Source organism: Bos taurus, chromosome 2, assembly GCF_002263795.3.
Source record: "Bos taurus isolate L1 Dominette 01449 registration number 42190680 breed Hereford chromosome 2, ARS-UCD2.0, whole genome shotgun sequence".
In the NCBI taxonomy this organism is placed as follows: Eukaryota; Metazoa; Chordata; class Mammalia; order Artiodactyla; family Bovidae; genus Bos; species Bos taurus.
The window spans coordinates 116,106,717-116,122,501 of NC_037329.1; the positions used below are offsets into that span (position 1 = coordinate 116,106,717).

The 15,785-nt window shown below is 42.2% G+C and overlaps 1 protein-coding gene across 7 annotated transcripts in view; it reads right to left on the bottom strand.

Annotated features, from left to right (window-relative positions):
• Positions 1-15,785, bottom strand: part of SPHKAP (SPHK1 interactor, AKAP domain containing) — a 191,744-nt gene that overhangs the window by 21,317 nt on the left and 154,642 nt on the right. For all 7 annotated transcript variants that reach the window (XR_009492053.1, XR_009492054.1, XM_059879150.1 and 4 more), the window contains exon 7: positions 10,750-14,521. Coding sequence is in view for 5 of the 7 variants with exons in the window: in XM_059879150.1 (XP_059735133.1) it covers positions 10,750-14,521 (3,772 nt within the window). In the remaining 2 variants the exon portion in view is untranslated. The remainder of the gene's footprint in view (positions 1-10,749; positions 14,522-15,785) is intronic.

Here is a 15,785-nt window from a genome sequence, read left to right on the forward strand (position 1 = left end):
CAATTTAAGATACTTGATAAATTTCATTCAGAATTCTTGTGTTAGGTAGGAAGTTAGGCATGAGTAGCAAGGGTGGCCTACTGGAAAAAGTTGCAATCTGATCTCTAAACCTACACTTGCCCAGGAGAGCACACAGTGGATACACACTAACTGCTGGGGCTTCCCCAAGTAAACTTAGTGAGCTAGAAGTCAATTAAGGGTTCATAAATATTCTATACTGATTATAACAGGCTGAATTATCAGAAGGCATGCACAACAGAGCAACTTTCAGTCGACCATGAGCATATGACCATCTGCAGTCCCTTTCTTGATTGGTAGTGGGTACAAGCCCTAAAAGTCTACATAATTTTCCTCAATCTTAGAATGAGTACTGTTATCCTTTTTCCAAAAATGATTGTATTAAAAAAAAACAAAAAAAACAAACCTCAGTTGGTAAAGAATCCACCTGCAATGCAGGAGACCCTGGTTCGATTCCTGGGTTGGGAAGATCCACTGGAGAAGGGATAGTCTACCTACTCCAGTATTCTTGGGCTTCCCCTGTGGCTCAACTGGTAAAGAATCCGCCTGCAATGTGGTAGACCTGGGTTCGATCTCTGGGTTGGAAAGATCCCCTGGAGAAGGGAAAGGCTACCCACTCCAGTATTCTGGGCTGGAGAATTCTATGGACTCTGTAGTCCATGGGGCCACTAAGAGTCAGACATGACTGAGTGACTTTCACTTCATTTCACTTCAGAGAGTTTCAAATGCTTAATTTTGGGAGTGTGATTAAATACCACCTCTGAAATGTGAATGTGTCACCTTGGTAATTTCACACAAGATCTCAGATTCCTTCTCACAGCATCTGGACAAGTGCGGTGTTGGGGTGTGGCTGCTTCCAGTGCAATCTGCTGCTAACCTTTGGTGCAAAGAGACCCATATAAACTTGATCTTTCTTTCAAAAATGTTGAGATTTTCTAAATTGAGCAAGGAAAAGGGGTGGGGAGGAATAGATGCAGCCAAAGAAACATTTACTGAATTTAACTAAATTCAAATGAAAGAGAAGTTTATTGATGACAAATGGAAATAATATACATGTTCCGCCAAGTGGAAATGAGCCAAGCGTTGAGCACAAAGGAGAGAGATCCTAAGCCAATTGTTCATTTGGTTAAAAAATAATTTCCTAGACCAATTCCTTACTGAGTTAGGACCTTATATTATTAGCAAAATTCGTTCCAGGACATTTCTTACTAAAGCAGAAGTTAAATCTCAGTGATTGACATTAAACATTCAGGTTAAAAAATGAAGCTGTCAGAATATTTTATTTTATCTCAATTTCACACTCTATTTACTGTAAACTTCATATCCCATGTTACATAACCAGGAATTCAGAATGAATAATGATTATCTAAAATAGTAGTTTTCATTTTCTTTTGAGAGAAATTTATAGCTTTGCTCATTTATTTATGAATAATGCACATATATGTTTTGCAGATGTATGTGTTGGCTTTTTTTCCTACTTCTGATCTTACCGCTCACACACAGTGCTTTAAAGGACCATACTTGATCTGACATCAAATTGAACTGTAGAATTTCTGAGTCAGCAGGGAGTTCAGAGACCACCTAGTTCAGAGTTCCTCCAACTTCATTTGCTAGCAAACCATTGTCATAATTTTTTCCATATTTGCATTACCCTTTATAATAATAATAAAAAATTTTAAATTAGTTTATATAACCAAAATACGTTTATTTTAGAAAGAAAATTTGAGTCATTACTATAAATGGAAAGCAGGAATCACTCGCCATAGGTAGACAGTAACAATAATCCTAATGTAAGTGAAATGATGTATTATGTTGGTTTATTAGCAGTAACAAGTGAACCACTGGTATACGATGGTGATAGTGGGGGAGGCTATGCTTATGTGGGGGTAGAGGACATGGAAAATTCTCTGTTCTATCCACTTTACTGTGAATCTAAAACTGCTCTTAAAAAATTAAGCCTGTTTAAAAAAATGAAAAAATAAGGCTATCAATAAATAGCAATTTTTATTTAACAAAATTTCACTAGGAGATTTGCACAGTAAGAAGTGCAGTGGAAGTCCTTAGGTGGAAGGAAAACACTACTGATTGGAACTTGGATACACAGAAACAAAGAACACCGCAAATAGTAAATAATTTTCAAGATGATAATTGTAACTCAGGCATGCTGATAAGTGCATTAATTTTTTAATGGTCAAAACACTCTAACAAGATTGTCACTTTTGTTTCAGATCCTTCCATTTTCTGCCTCTGAGACTGTCATATGACTATGATTATTAAGTTCAGCCCTAGATTTAAAAGGATGTTTATTACATCACTAGATGGTCAACACCGAAATCAGATTGATTATATTCTTTGCAGCCAAAGATGGAGAAGCTCTATACAGTCAACAAAAACAAGACCAGGAGCTGACTGTGGCTTGGATCAGGAACTCCTTATTGCCAAATTCAGACTGAAATTGAAGAAAGTAGGGAAAACCACTAGACCATTCAGGTATAACCTAAATCAAATCCCTTATGATTATACAGTGGAAGTGAGAAATAGATTTAAGGGACTAGATCTGATAGATAGAGTGCCTGATGAACTGTGGACTGAGGTTCGTGACATTGTACAGGAGACAGGGATCAAGAGCATCCCCATGGAAAAGAAATGCAAAAAAGCAAAATGGCTGTCTGAGGAGGCCTTACAAATAGCTGTGAAAAGAAGGGAAGCAAAAAGCAAAGGAGAAAAGGAAAGATATACTCATCTGAATGCAGAGTTCCAAACAACAGCAAGGAGAGATAAGAAAGACTTCATCAGCGATCAATGCAAATAAATAGAGGAAAACAACAGAATGGGAAAGACTAGAGATCTCTTCAAGAAAATTAGAGATACCAAGGGAACATTTCATGCAAAGATGGGCTCGATAAAGGCCAGAAATGGTATGGACTTAACAGAAGCAGAAGATATTCAGAAGAGGTGGCAAGAATACACAGAAGAACTGTACAAAAAAGATCTTCACGACCCAGATAATCATGATGGTGTGATCACTCACCTAGAGCCAGACATCCTGGAATGTGAAGTCAAGTGGGCCTTAGAAAGCATCACTACGAACAAAGCTAGTGGAGGTGATGGAATTCCAGTTGAGCTATTTCAAATCCTGAAAGATGATGCTGTGAAAGTGCTGCACTCAATATGCCAGCAAATTTGGAAAATGCAGCAGTGGCCACAGGACTGGAAAAGGTCAGTTTTCATTCCAATCCCAAAGAAAGGCAATGCCAAAGAATGCTCAAAGTACCGCACAATTGCATTCATTTCACACGCTAGTAAAGTAATGCTCAAAATTCTCCAAGCCGGGCTTCAGTAATACGTGAACCATGAACTTCCTGATGTTCACGCTGGTTTTAGAAAAGGCAGAGGAACCAGAGACCAAATTGCCAACATCCGCTGGATCATAGAAAAAGCAAGAGAGTTCCATAAAAACATCTATTTCTGCTTTATTGACTATGCCAAAACCTTTGACTGTGTGGATCACAATACACTGTGGAATATTCTGAAAGAGATGGGAATACCAGACCACCTGACCTGCCTCTTGAGAAATCTGTATACAGGTCAGGAAGCAACAGTTAGAACTGGACATGGAACAACAGACTGGTTCCAAATAGGAAAAGGAGTACATCAAGGCTGTATATTGTCACCTTGCTTATTTAACTTATATGCAGAGTACATCATGAGAAACGCTGGGCTGGAAGAAGCACAAGCTGGAATCAAGATTGCCGGGAGAAATATCAATAACCTCAGATATGCAGATGACATCACCATTATGGCAGAAAGAGGAACTAAAAAGCCTCTTGATGAAGGTGAAAGAGGAGAGTGAAAAAGTTGGCTTAAAACTCAACATTCAGAAAACGAAGATCATGGCCATCTGGTCCCATCACTTCATGGGAAATAGATGGGGAAAGAGTGGAAACAGTGTCAGACTTTATTTTCTTGGGCTCCAAAATCACTGCAGATGGTGACTGTAGCCATGAAATTAAAAGACGCTAACTCCTTGAAAGGAAAGTTATGACCAACCTACATAGCATATTGAAAAGCAGAGACATTACTTTGCCAACAAAGGTCCTTCTAGTCAAGGCTATGGTTTTTCCCGTGGTCATGTATGGATGTGAGAGTTGGACTGTGAAGAAAGGTGAGTGCCAAAGAATTGATGCTTTTGAACTGTGGTGTTAGAGAAGACTTTTGAGAGTCCCTTGGACTGCAAGGAGATCCAACCAGTCCGTTCTGAAGGAGATCAGCCCTGGGATTTCTTTGGAAGGAATGCTGCTAAAGCTGAAACTCCAGTACTTTGGCCACCTCATTTGAAGAGTTGACTCATTGGAAAAGACTCTGATGCTGGGAGGGATTGAGGGCAGGAGGAGAAGGGGATGACAGAGGATGAGATGGCTAGATGGCATCACTGACTCGATGGACGTGAGTCTGAGTGAACTCCAGGAGTTGGTGATGGACAGGGAGGCCTGGCGTGCTGCGATTCATGGGGTTGCAAAGAGTTGGACACGACTGAGCGACTGAACTGAACTGATTAAGTGCATTAATTTTTTAATGGTCAAAACACTCTAACAAGATTGTCACTTTTGTTTCAGATCCTTCCATTTTCTGCCTCTGAGATTGTCATATGATTATGATTATTAAGTTCAGCTCTAGATTTAAAAGGATGTTTATTATACTCAATCTAGGATTTCTAGGTGATTCATCCCGGGACAATTTTTGTCTGTCTAGAACACAATGATGTTAAAGATTCAGTTCAACTCAATTCTTCATATCATTGGCATCATTTCTCTCTTTTTTCACATTTTGTCTCAAATGCCAACATTCTATCTTAAGAAGCCACTCCCCCCAACTAGTTATTTTCTGTCACATTACTCTTCTTATTTTCCTCTCATCACACTCTACAGTAATCTTTTTCAAAAGGGTTTTTCCATGCACACTGTCTATTTCTCCCACTGGTGTGCAAGGTAGCCCTCTAGGCTGCTCTGTCCATGGGATTTCCCAGACAAGAATACTGGAGTGGGTAGCCATTTCCTTCTCCAGGGGATCTTCCCGACCCAGGGATTGAACCCAGGTCTCCGGCATTTCAGGCAGATGATTTACTGTTTGAGTCACCAGGGAAGCCCAAGAGCCATGGGTGCAGGCACGAAATCTTTATGTTCTCTTGTGCTTGCAGCTCCAGTGGCAATGTGTATCCCAGATGAGCATGCAAATATTTGTCAGGTGAAAATTTTTTTTCTTGAAGCAAACATAATTGAATACACAATGTATTTCTAAAAAATTATATAAGGTGAGTGCAACATGTGAATGATCAAAATTTTCAGTTTGGTGTTTATACCTTGGTCTCCAATTATCAAAAAGTTAGATAACTGCTTTTCAATAATCTCAGAGAAGGTGGTTGAGTTAAGAACACATTGCTGTTCACCAATAGGATAATATTTTCCCAGAAATCAAGAACTGGGCTATCCTAAATCACTTAAGCTCTTTAAAATTGATTTAATTCGGTATGTGGACAAATGAGATGGCCTGAAATACAAAAGTAGCAGTAGTGGTGTTAGTTGCTCAGTCGTGTCTGACTCTTTGCGACCCCATGGACTGTGGCCCACCAGGCTCCTCCGTCCATGGAATTGTCCAGGCAAGAATGCTGGAGTGGATTGCCATTCCCTTCTCCAGAGGATCTTCCCAATCCAGGGAAAGAACCTGGGTCTCCTGCATTGCAGGCAGATTCCTTACTGTCTGAGCTACAGTATTTCTATTTGGGTCTGATGGCCATGATGAATTCTGGTTTTACATAACAAAAAAGTAAGAATGTGATTTTTATTTCATTATGTTGAGCTTTTACGAAGCTTTTAGTAAGAATTATGAGAATGTCCCTCAGAGAATAGCCTAATAATATCTTCAGGACATGACACCTCCCCACTTCCAAACAATCTAATGTGTGCCTATGTCATCTCCCTCCCTCTTGTGTATAAGTGGGTAGGAAGTCTTTCACAGGGAATTGAGCTCCATAGTCAGGTATTTTGACACATCAAATCTCCTGATAACAACCCTGAACTTAGAAAATGTGATCTAAGTATGACTAATTTCCCTCTTGCAAATCCTGAGAATTCTCTGGTTTTAATAAAATTCTCACACTGTTTATAACAAGTTTCTCTTGGGAAAAAGATCTTCTGGAATAAAAGCAACCATATACCTTAAGCCCAAACAACAACTATAGAGTAAACATTTATTGAGTGTTTGTAATAGACTAGGTGCTGAGTTAAGAGCCTGGCTACATTTCTTTATGTAAACCTTAAGAATCTTCTGATGATTACTGCCTACAGGTGAGACAGAGTGCCTGAAGAATGATGGATGGAGGTTCGTAACATTGTACAGGAGGCAATGATCAAAACGATCCCCAAGAAAGAGAAATGCAAAAAGGAAAAATGGTTGTCTGAGGAGGCCTAACAAATAGTTGAGAAAAGAAGAGAAGCAAAGGCAAATGAGAAAAGGAAAGATATACCCATCTGAATGCAGAGTTCCAAAGAATAGCAAAGAGAAATGAGAAAGAATTCCTAACTGATCAATGCAAAGAAATAGAGGAAAACAACAGAGTGGGAAAGATTAAAGATCTCTTTAAGGAAATTAGAGATACCAAGGGAACATTTCATGCCAAGATGGCACAATAAAGGACAGAAATGGTATGGACCTAACAGAAGCAGAAGATATTAAGAAGAGGTGGCAAGAATACACAGAAGAACTGCACAGAAAAGATCTTCATGACCCAGATAACCACAAAGGTGTGATCACTCACCTAGAGCCAGACATCCTGGAGTGAGAAGGCAAGGGGGCCTTAGGAAGCACCACTATGAACATAGCTAGTGGAGGTGATGGAATTACAGCTGAGCTATTTCAAATCCTGAAAGATGATGCTGTGAAAGTGCTGCACTCAATATGCCAGCAAATTTGGAAAATCCAGGTGACAGAACTGGAAAAGGTCAGTTTTCATTCCAATCCTAAAGAAAGGCAATGCCAAAGAATGTTCAAACTACTGCCCAATTGCACTTATCTCACACACTAGCAAAGTAATGCTCAAAATTCTCCAAGTTAGGCTTCAACAGTACATGAACTGTGAACTTCTAGATGTTCAAGCTGGATTTAGAAAAAGCAGAAGAACCAGAGATCAAATTGCCAACATCCACTGGATCATAGAAAAAGCAGAGAATTCCAGAAAAACATCTATTTCTGCTTCATTGACTATGCCAAAGTCTTTGACTGTGTGGATCACAATACACTGTGGAAAATTCTTAGAGTTGGGAATACCAGACCACCTTTCCTGCCTCCTGAGAAACCTGTTTGCAAGTCAAGAAGCAACAGAACCAGACATGGAACAACAGACTGGTTCCAAATAGGAAAAGGAGTTCGTTAAGGCTGTATATTGTCACCCTGCTTATTTAATTTATATGCAGGGTACATCATGAGAAATGCTGGGCTGGATGGAGCACAAGCTGGAATTAAGATTGCCAGGAGAAATATCAATAACCTCAGATATGCAGATGATACCACCCTTATGGCAGAAAGTGAAGAAGAACTAAAGAGCTTCTTCATGAAGGTGAAAGAACAGAGTGAAAAAGCTGGCTCAAAACTCAACATTCAAGAAACAAAGATTATGGCATCCAGTCCCCTCAGTTCCTGGGGAAAAGATGGGGAAACAATGGAAACAGTGACAGGCTTTATTTTCTTGGGCTCCAAAATCACTGCAGATTGGTGACTGCAGCCATGAAATTAAAAGATGCTTGCTTCTTGGAAGAAAAGCTATGACAAACCTAGATAGTGTATTAAAAATCAGAGACATTGCCAAGAAAGGTCTGTATAAAAGCTATAGTTTTTCCAGTAGTTATGTGTGGATGTGAGAGTTGGAACATAAAGGAAGCTGAGTGCCGAAGAATTGATGCTTTTGAACTGCAGTGTTGGAGAAGACTCTTGAGAGTCCCTTGAACTGCAAGGAGATCCAACCAGTCCATTCTAAAGATCAGCCCTGGGTGTTCTTTGGAAGGAATGATGCTAAAGTTGAAGCTCCAATACTTTGGCCACCTGATGCGAAGAGCCAACTCATTAGAAAAGTCCCTGATGATGGGAAAGACTGAAGGCAGGAGGAGAAGAGGATGACAGAGAATGAGATGGTTTGACTGTATCATCAACTCAATGGACATGAGTTTGTGCAAGCTCCAGGAGCTGGGGAAGGACAGGGAAACCTGCTGCAGTCCAGGAGGTTGCAAAGAGTCTGACACGACTGAGTGACTGAACAACAGCAGGTGAGTAAGGTCTTTCCTGGTGCCTGAGTGGTGAAGAACTTGTTTGCCAGTGAAGGAGACATGGTTTGATCCCTAGGTTGGGAAGATCCACTGGAGAAGGAAATGGCAACCCATTCCAGTATTTCTGCTGGAAAATCCTAGGGACAGATTCGCCTGGTGGGCTATCATGCCCCTTGCACTGAAAGCACTTGGCCTGTGGTCTAACCCCTGGACCACAAGGGAAGTTCCTACAATTCTTTATATTGTGCCAAAAAGAAAAATATATTAAATGCTTAGTCTGGATGCTTTGAGAAAAGATTTAGCTCTCGAATTTTGAAGGCTGATGATTCTACCAAGTTTTTTTTCTCTTTCAGTGTTGGAAAATTGAATCAGGAATCCACATTATGAGATAATATGTGTTTGGGTCATTTATTGGGAACACAAACTAATTCAGTTGGAAGTTTTATTCATGCCTATTTCCCAACCTTTTGGAATGTTCTTAGGTTGTACCTATTTTGAGTATCATTTGTGACATTTAACTCAAAATTGTAGAATGCATGGTATCTAATTTCAGTGACCGCCACTATTAGATTTGAGCCTACAAGTATGAACCTTGTTGAACTATTGGTTCAAGAATGCTCCCTAGCTAGATGATCTTCTTTTACTAAGAATCTCAGCTGGAGTTTTCAAGTCAAACCTGGAATCCAAAACAAGTCTTTAATCACAATTAATACCTTGTCATGCATCATATTTCCTGGAGGTGGTAAACACTATGGTAAGATATGGTACTTCTGTTAAGATTTTGACAAGTATTGTCGGAGAATTACAATATGTAAGAACTTGTCTTCTTAGTCAGTTCATGTTCTTTTGCTTGTACGTTTTCATGCCTTTGTCCCCTGCATTCTTCTAGGATTTAATCCAACTGGAAAGCTAAACTTTTAGCACTAAGTAGCTAAGAAAGTGCAAATGGAGCACCCACTGCCCATAACTTGTAAAGATGCTTTATAATGATCGTTTGTACCTGAAGATGGATCCATTTGGGGGATTTCTCATTCTTGGTGGGGGTGTGGATGTCCTAGGGATTTTCCAGAGCTGACAAAATTTGAAGAAGCCTATGTTCAACTGGTTAATTGCAGCTAAACACTTAAAAATCATAAGCTCTCTGAATGATAGATGTGTATCTCTGAAAAGATAATGCAAGCTATTTCTCAACTTATGTTTCCCAAAGCCAGTAGATTAATTTTTGTCTCTGTTTATTTCTGTAGCTTAGGAAAAAACTTAAAGTATATATCAAATTTTTAAATGCTACAGTGGTTTCATATTCAAGAATCTTATGAATTTGCTACAGAAAATGGGAGTTGTAAAAGGAACTGATATTTCTTTAAGCTGCCTGAGAGAAATAATTACCTTCTCTCAAATTCAAAATGCACTGTCACCTGCATTATGATTTTCTGGAAAAAGAACTATTGAAATAACAACATCCCAGTGTTTATTTCTGCACTTATCCTACCATGATTATGTTGAAGTTTAGTCACTAAGTCGTGTCTGATTCTCTTGCAACCCCATGGTCTGTAGCCTGCCAGGCTTCTCTGACCATGGAATTTTCCAGGCACAAAAACTGGAATGAGCTGCCATTTCCTTCTCCAGGGAATCTTTCCCACCCAGGGATCAAACTGTGTCTCATGGGTTGGCAGGTATTTTTTACCACTTGCACGGAAGCCTGTATTATACTATGAATCTAAAGAGTCAGCACTGTGGGACATGGTGTCCTTGCAAAGATCTTTAGGGTAAGACAAGAAAGAAAAACTTGAGAGAACCTGGGGGAAAATTACACCAAAATATTTAATGTCAGATTCCAATATTAAAACTTATTTAAATTTAGCTTTTTTTTCAAGTGATCAAGTTGATGTGTTTTCTTTTTTGCTTGAAAGTTGCCATGAATTAATTTCAAAAGGTAGCTTACTATGGGATATTAATTTTAATGGGGAGAATGATATCGCATTTCTTTTATTATACACAGAAACCTAATTTGTTTTAGGAATTAAAAAAAATTTACTTCTGCCTTTCTATTATATGTATGCTAAGTCACTTCGTGTCTGACTCTTTGCCACCCTCTGGACTGTAGCTCGCTAGGCTCCTCTGTCCACAGGCATGCACATGTCTCCAGGCATGAATACTGGCGTGTGTTGCCATGCCTCCTCCAGGGGATCTTCCCAACGCAGGGTCTGAACCCATATTTCTTGTCTCCTGCATTGGCAGGAGGGTTCTTTACCACTAGCACCACCTGGGAAAGTGTATATTAACTCAGGGAGGCCAATGACTATCTCAGGAATTCAGTTCCTGCACCAGTAAGTTCCTAAGATTTAGAATAAATAGTGATTAAGGTGCAAAGTGCAGTCCCATGAACCTTCGTTCGTCTAAGAGATCACTCACTCACCTGGGGTTCCGGCAGGCACTCAGGGCAGCGTCTTCACCCTTCCCTGACTCTGGGACCTTTTCTTCTTCCAAACACCTTTCTTTTTCCTCTAGGGGGCTGTGTTCGGAAATAACGTGTTCAGGTTCTCCCACACATTCTTCTCTCTGATCTGTTTCGATCTGGATTAAAGGCACTTCCCTTGAGCAAAGTGGTCGCCGGGTGTGGCTTAGAGGGACCGCATGGTGGCATGAGGGAGTTTCCTTTTTAAAATCTAAACTGCTGTGACTTGTAAGAGGAGCAGCTTTGCTTGGGGACGACCCTGGGAGATGGCTGCTTTCTGTGATTGAGTTTTTCCTCGGATAATCCACAGACTCCTGCACAAGCAGAGCTGGTCCACTTTGCACCCTGCCCGAAGCTAATCTGCCCGCACACTTTTCCACTTGCAAGGAGGGGCCCCCTGAAGGAGGTTCAGCATCAGCCGCGCCGGCATCATCCACTATAATTTTGTTCTTCCGCATGAGAGCCTCGATTGAGTTTGCCCACGTCTCGTGAATTAACATGTTTGTGATGTGGTCAGCCCCGCCTCTGCGATACAGGCAAGAGTCAGATTTGCAGAGACCCGAGGAGGAAGCGCCGCCGACTGGCTGGACGCTGAGGAAGTCTTGCTGGCTGTGTTGAGAAAAGCCGTCTAAGGAGTTAGCTTTGATGGGCACGTTCACCGTGAGCCTGGCGCCCGGAGATCTGCCGTCGGGCACAGACGACTGTCTGTAGTACAAGGGGGACCGCAGAGAAGGCGAGAGCAAGCCAGTGGTCCAGTCCTGGCTGCCTTGCCTGGAGGAGGGGCCGTCTTTGCCCTCTCGTTCAATGTCCCTCAGCATGTACCTGTAGAACTCCTCGGTGATGCTTTCGGTGCTGGACTGCTTCGAGGGACAGCTTGGCTTCACACTCAGATGGTCGTTTTTCCGGCAGGCCTGTTGCACAGCTGAGTTCAAGATGCTGCTGGCATTCTTGCCTGCGTAGTAATCCAGCAGTAACTCGAAGCCTCTTCCTTCATTTTCCATCTGGTTCACCATGAACCTGGAAAACTCATCGGTGATGCTCTCACAGCTCGACTGCTTAGAGACGGAGCTGGCCCGGCTAACTGGCTGACTCAGGGTACTCATTAAACCCAGGCTGTTCACATAGGCCCGGGTGTTAGAGTCCTCCTCTGGAATGCTCTCGCAGCTGGAGGCCTTCAGGCGGTTCCACCTGTCCCCACCCAGTAACCGACTCCGGGGGTAGCCCTGTGCTTGCCACACACCGTCCACCAAGGAGAACTCTGTGAGGTTCATGATCTTGGCTGCCACTTCGTTTGCAAAAATACTGACAGAGTCTGGGATGTCCTCGAGGTTCATGGACTCGTCCACCACCCTGTTCATCAGCTTCTCTTTCAGCTCCGGGTGCTCATCGGTTTTCCTCTTGATCTCGCTGAGTCGCGGGGGCTTGTGTTTCCTCACAGTGGCCCCGCTGGCCTGGCTCTCTTTCTTCTTCTTCAAGGATCGGCAGGAGATGTTGGGGGTAACCAGAAACTCATTCCCTCTTTTCCATGCACAGAACCAGGGTTGTTTTCCATTGGAGTTGTCAAGGCAAATCGCTGCGATTTCCGTTGCCATGGAGACGATCGTCTCTGCTAATTCTTCTGCGAAGTCTGCAATGCAGTATATGTCTGGGTCTTTTTCTGGTAGCGTGGATTGAGCAGGAAGCAGCAAATCATCCCCCAACAAAGACGGGCAAACTTGAAGTTCACTGTTCAGAGGCAAGGCACCATTGTACTTTTCTTGAGCATTTGCAATGATGCTGTCCTCAGTGTCCTGAGAGATGATGCTGTACTTGCCAACTGTTGGTGTCATTTCTTCCTCTGGAGGGGCTCTGCATTCATTCTCATTATCACTGGGTGGTGCAGGAGGGTTTTTCATATCCTCCACCACCGATCCTTTCAGATATATTTCCTTGGGTGGTGTTTTAGCAGACATGCTGGTACTGCAGGATAATTCAGATTGCAGTGTGGGGATCTGGGAAAGACCTGACTCTGCTGGACCCTTGCTATCTTGCTTCGGATGTCCAGCACCTACAAGATCATTGATAACAGGACTGCTGATATGCAGGTTGCTAAGTGGATGGCAATTGGAGTATTCAGCGGCTTTTGTCCATGCTGGACAAATGGCTTGATCAGTTGGCTGGAAGTCTGGTTCGGTTTCCCTCCATCTGATGGTCTCCTTAGAAAGGACAGGGGGACATCCCCCAAGCTGTACAAGGTGGCTCATCTTCTCGAACGTGAAGCGTATCACATTGAAGAGCAGCTGATTTACACTTTCCATTAAGGATTCCAGGGTTTCAGATGAGTCCCTGTCATCATTGGGGTCTATCATTTTATTTTTCTGGTGAATTTCATCAATGGAATGCTTCAGGATAACATTAGACAGGGTCTGTGCCAGTTCATTCCCAAGGGCGTTTTCTGAGCACAAGGTCTGAGGCTTTGAAACAGCTTCTACGATCCTCCTATTCACTGACTCCATGAGGTCTCCAATGCTGCTGTAGGCGTTAGGTCTTGTTAAGACCAAGGCAACCTCCTTGAGCAAGGCCTCTGCAATGGCTTCATTCCCCAGCTCCATGCTCTTTTCTGCCACTAAACCACAAAGTGGGGGGATGGCTGCAGGGGCCTCAACTTCAGACAGGAAGCCACTGGAAGCCACCGGGCACTTCACCTCTCCTGTTTCTCCCAGGCCACAGACAGCAACAGCACTGGCCACCTGAGTCATGCCACATAAAGCAGACGGAAACGAGTATTCACTGAGGGAGGGATCCTTGAGTACTTGAGAGGCCTGAGTTTGTCCTGGCTCATCACCTCCCAGTGGATGGTGTGAAACCAGAGGTTCTTGCTCCATTTTGAATCTTTCTGTGGCTTGTGGACTGGAAATGGTCCCAATAACAGTGGCTGCACAAGCTAATGCTACTTCTAGAGGACTCTGGGGGCGTCTTCTGGAGTTCTCTCCAGAGGGGACACCTGAAGTTTCACTGGAGACTTCTGTCTCGGGCCACGAGGAGATGCCTGGCTCAGGGCCAGCATCACTGCCTTCTGGACTCTGGACAATGACGATTTTGGGGGGCTCGTTCCATGACTGAGGTACCACGATATCTTTTGTGGAAGAGCCACTGGGAAGCAGAGCACTTCCTACAGAAACACTGACTGCAGATTCCTGGGGGAGGGCAGGCTGAGACTTACAGAGTCGAAGAAATGCATCTTGCATCACAGATTCCGCTAAATTCGTGGCATACTCGCCTGTTGTGGCTTCTCCATCTTGTAAGGGAAGAAGAGAGCTTGTGCGGTCTTCACGGTCTCCTGGGTCTAAATTGCTGTCACGCTCAGAGAAAGTCCCACATGCAGAAAGTCCATCCCTCTTAACCATCTTTGAGAAATAAGCATTGCCTGGACTACATAGCGCCTGTGAGTTTTCCTCTTGACTTTTACACTTTTCTGAAGAATAATCCTTTGTGGTTGACCGCTCATTCCCCACAGCTTCACCTTTCCACTTTGATATCTTGGCTGAAGGATCTAGACTCTGCAGACTTGTATATTCTGCCACTCTTCCCAGAGATCCTTCTGTTTTAACCAGTGGTGGATGATATTTGCTAACATACTTGTCTTCCAATGTATAAAGTAATTTTTCCTTGCTGTAATTCCATTCCTCCTTAGTGGCTTCCTTTGGCTTTTTATTTTCCAAGATACTGGTTGAGACATTTATATTTTCATAACCTGGTAAAGAGAAAATGATACTACTTATTTATTGTATTTAAGTAAAAATATTATTTTTTCACTTTTGATCATCTGCTTTTATTCTGTTTTTTTGCAATTCTGAGTCCTTTTTTTTTATTGGAGTACAGTTGATTTACATTGTTTTGTTGGTTTTAAGTATGCAGAAAAGTGAATCAATTATATATATATATATATATATATATATATATATATAAACACACACCCAGTCATTTTTAGATTTTTTTCCCATGTAGGTCGTCACAAAGTATTGAATACAGTTCCCTGCACTATACAATAGGTTCTTATTAGTTATCTATTTTATATACAGTAGTATGTATATGGGGCTTCCCGGGTGGCTCAGCTGGTAGAGAATTCGCCTGCAATGCAGGAGACCCTGGTTCAATTCCTGAGTTGGGAAGTTCCCCTGGAGAAGGGAGAAGCCACCCACTCCAGCATTTTTGAGCCTCCCTGGTGACTCAGATGGTAAAGAACCCAACCACAATGCGGGAGACCTAGGTTCAATCCCTGGATTGGGAAGATCCTCTGGAGGAGGGCATGGAAACCTACTTCAGTGTTCTTCCCTAGAGAATCCCAAGGACAGAGGAGTCTGGTTGGCTACAGCTCATGGGTTTGCAAAGAGTTGGACACGACTGAGCGACTACGTCCAGCACAGCACACTGCGTATATGTCACTCCCAATCTCCCAGCCCACCCCCCGCCCCTGACCATTTCCACCTGGTAATCATGAGTCTGTTTTCAACATCTGTGACTCTATTTCTGTTTTATAAATAAGTTCATTTGTACTATTTTTTTAGATAAAGAAGGACAAACAAAACCCAAAGTTAGTAGAAGGAAAGAAATCATAAAGATCAGAGCAGATATAAATGGAACAGAGACAAAAACAAACATAAAAAGCCATAATTCGAGAAGTTACATGCACCATTACTTTTTAGATAGCAGGTTCACATGAGTCTAAAATAATCTTTATTTCCAAAAATGCCTTAAAGGATCAGTTATCTTTTTTATCTGTTTTTTGAAAATAGTATTTTGAATATTTCTTCAAGAAATATGAATCTGCAAAAGCTTTTGAGTTTCATTGTGAACTGCCCTCAATAGAATGGCTTTCAGTGTGGAGTACAGATGCCAGTGCTAGACTGGAAGAGGGCATCTGGGAGCTGAGGGCTGGTCACTGTGCTTTGGCGAGAAAGTAACCAAGACAACTGTGTCTTGCAGCTGCCCAGTGGATACAGAGGGAGAAGGCAGGA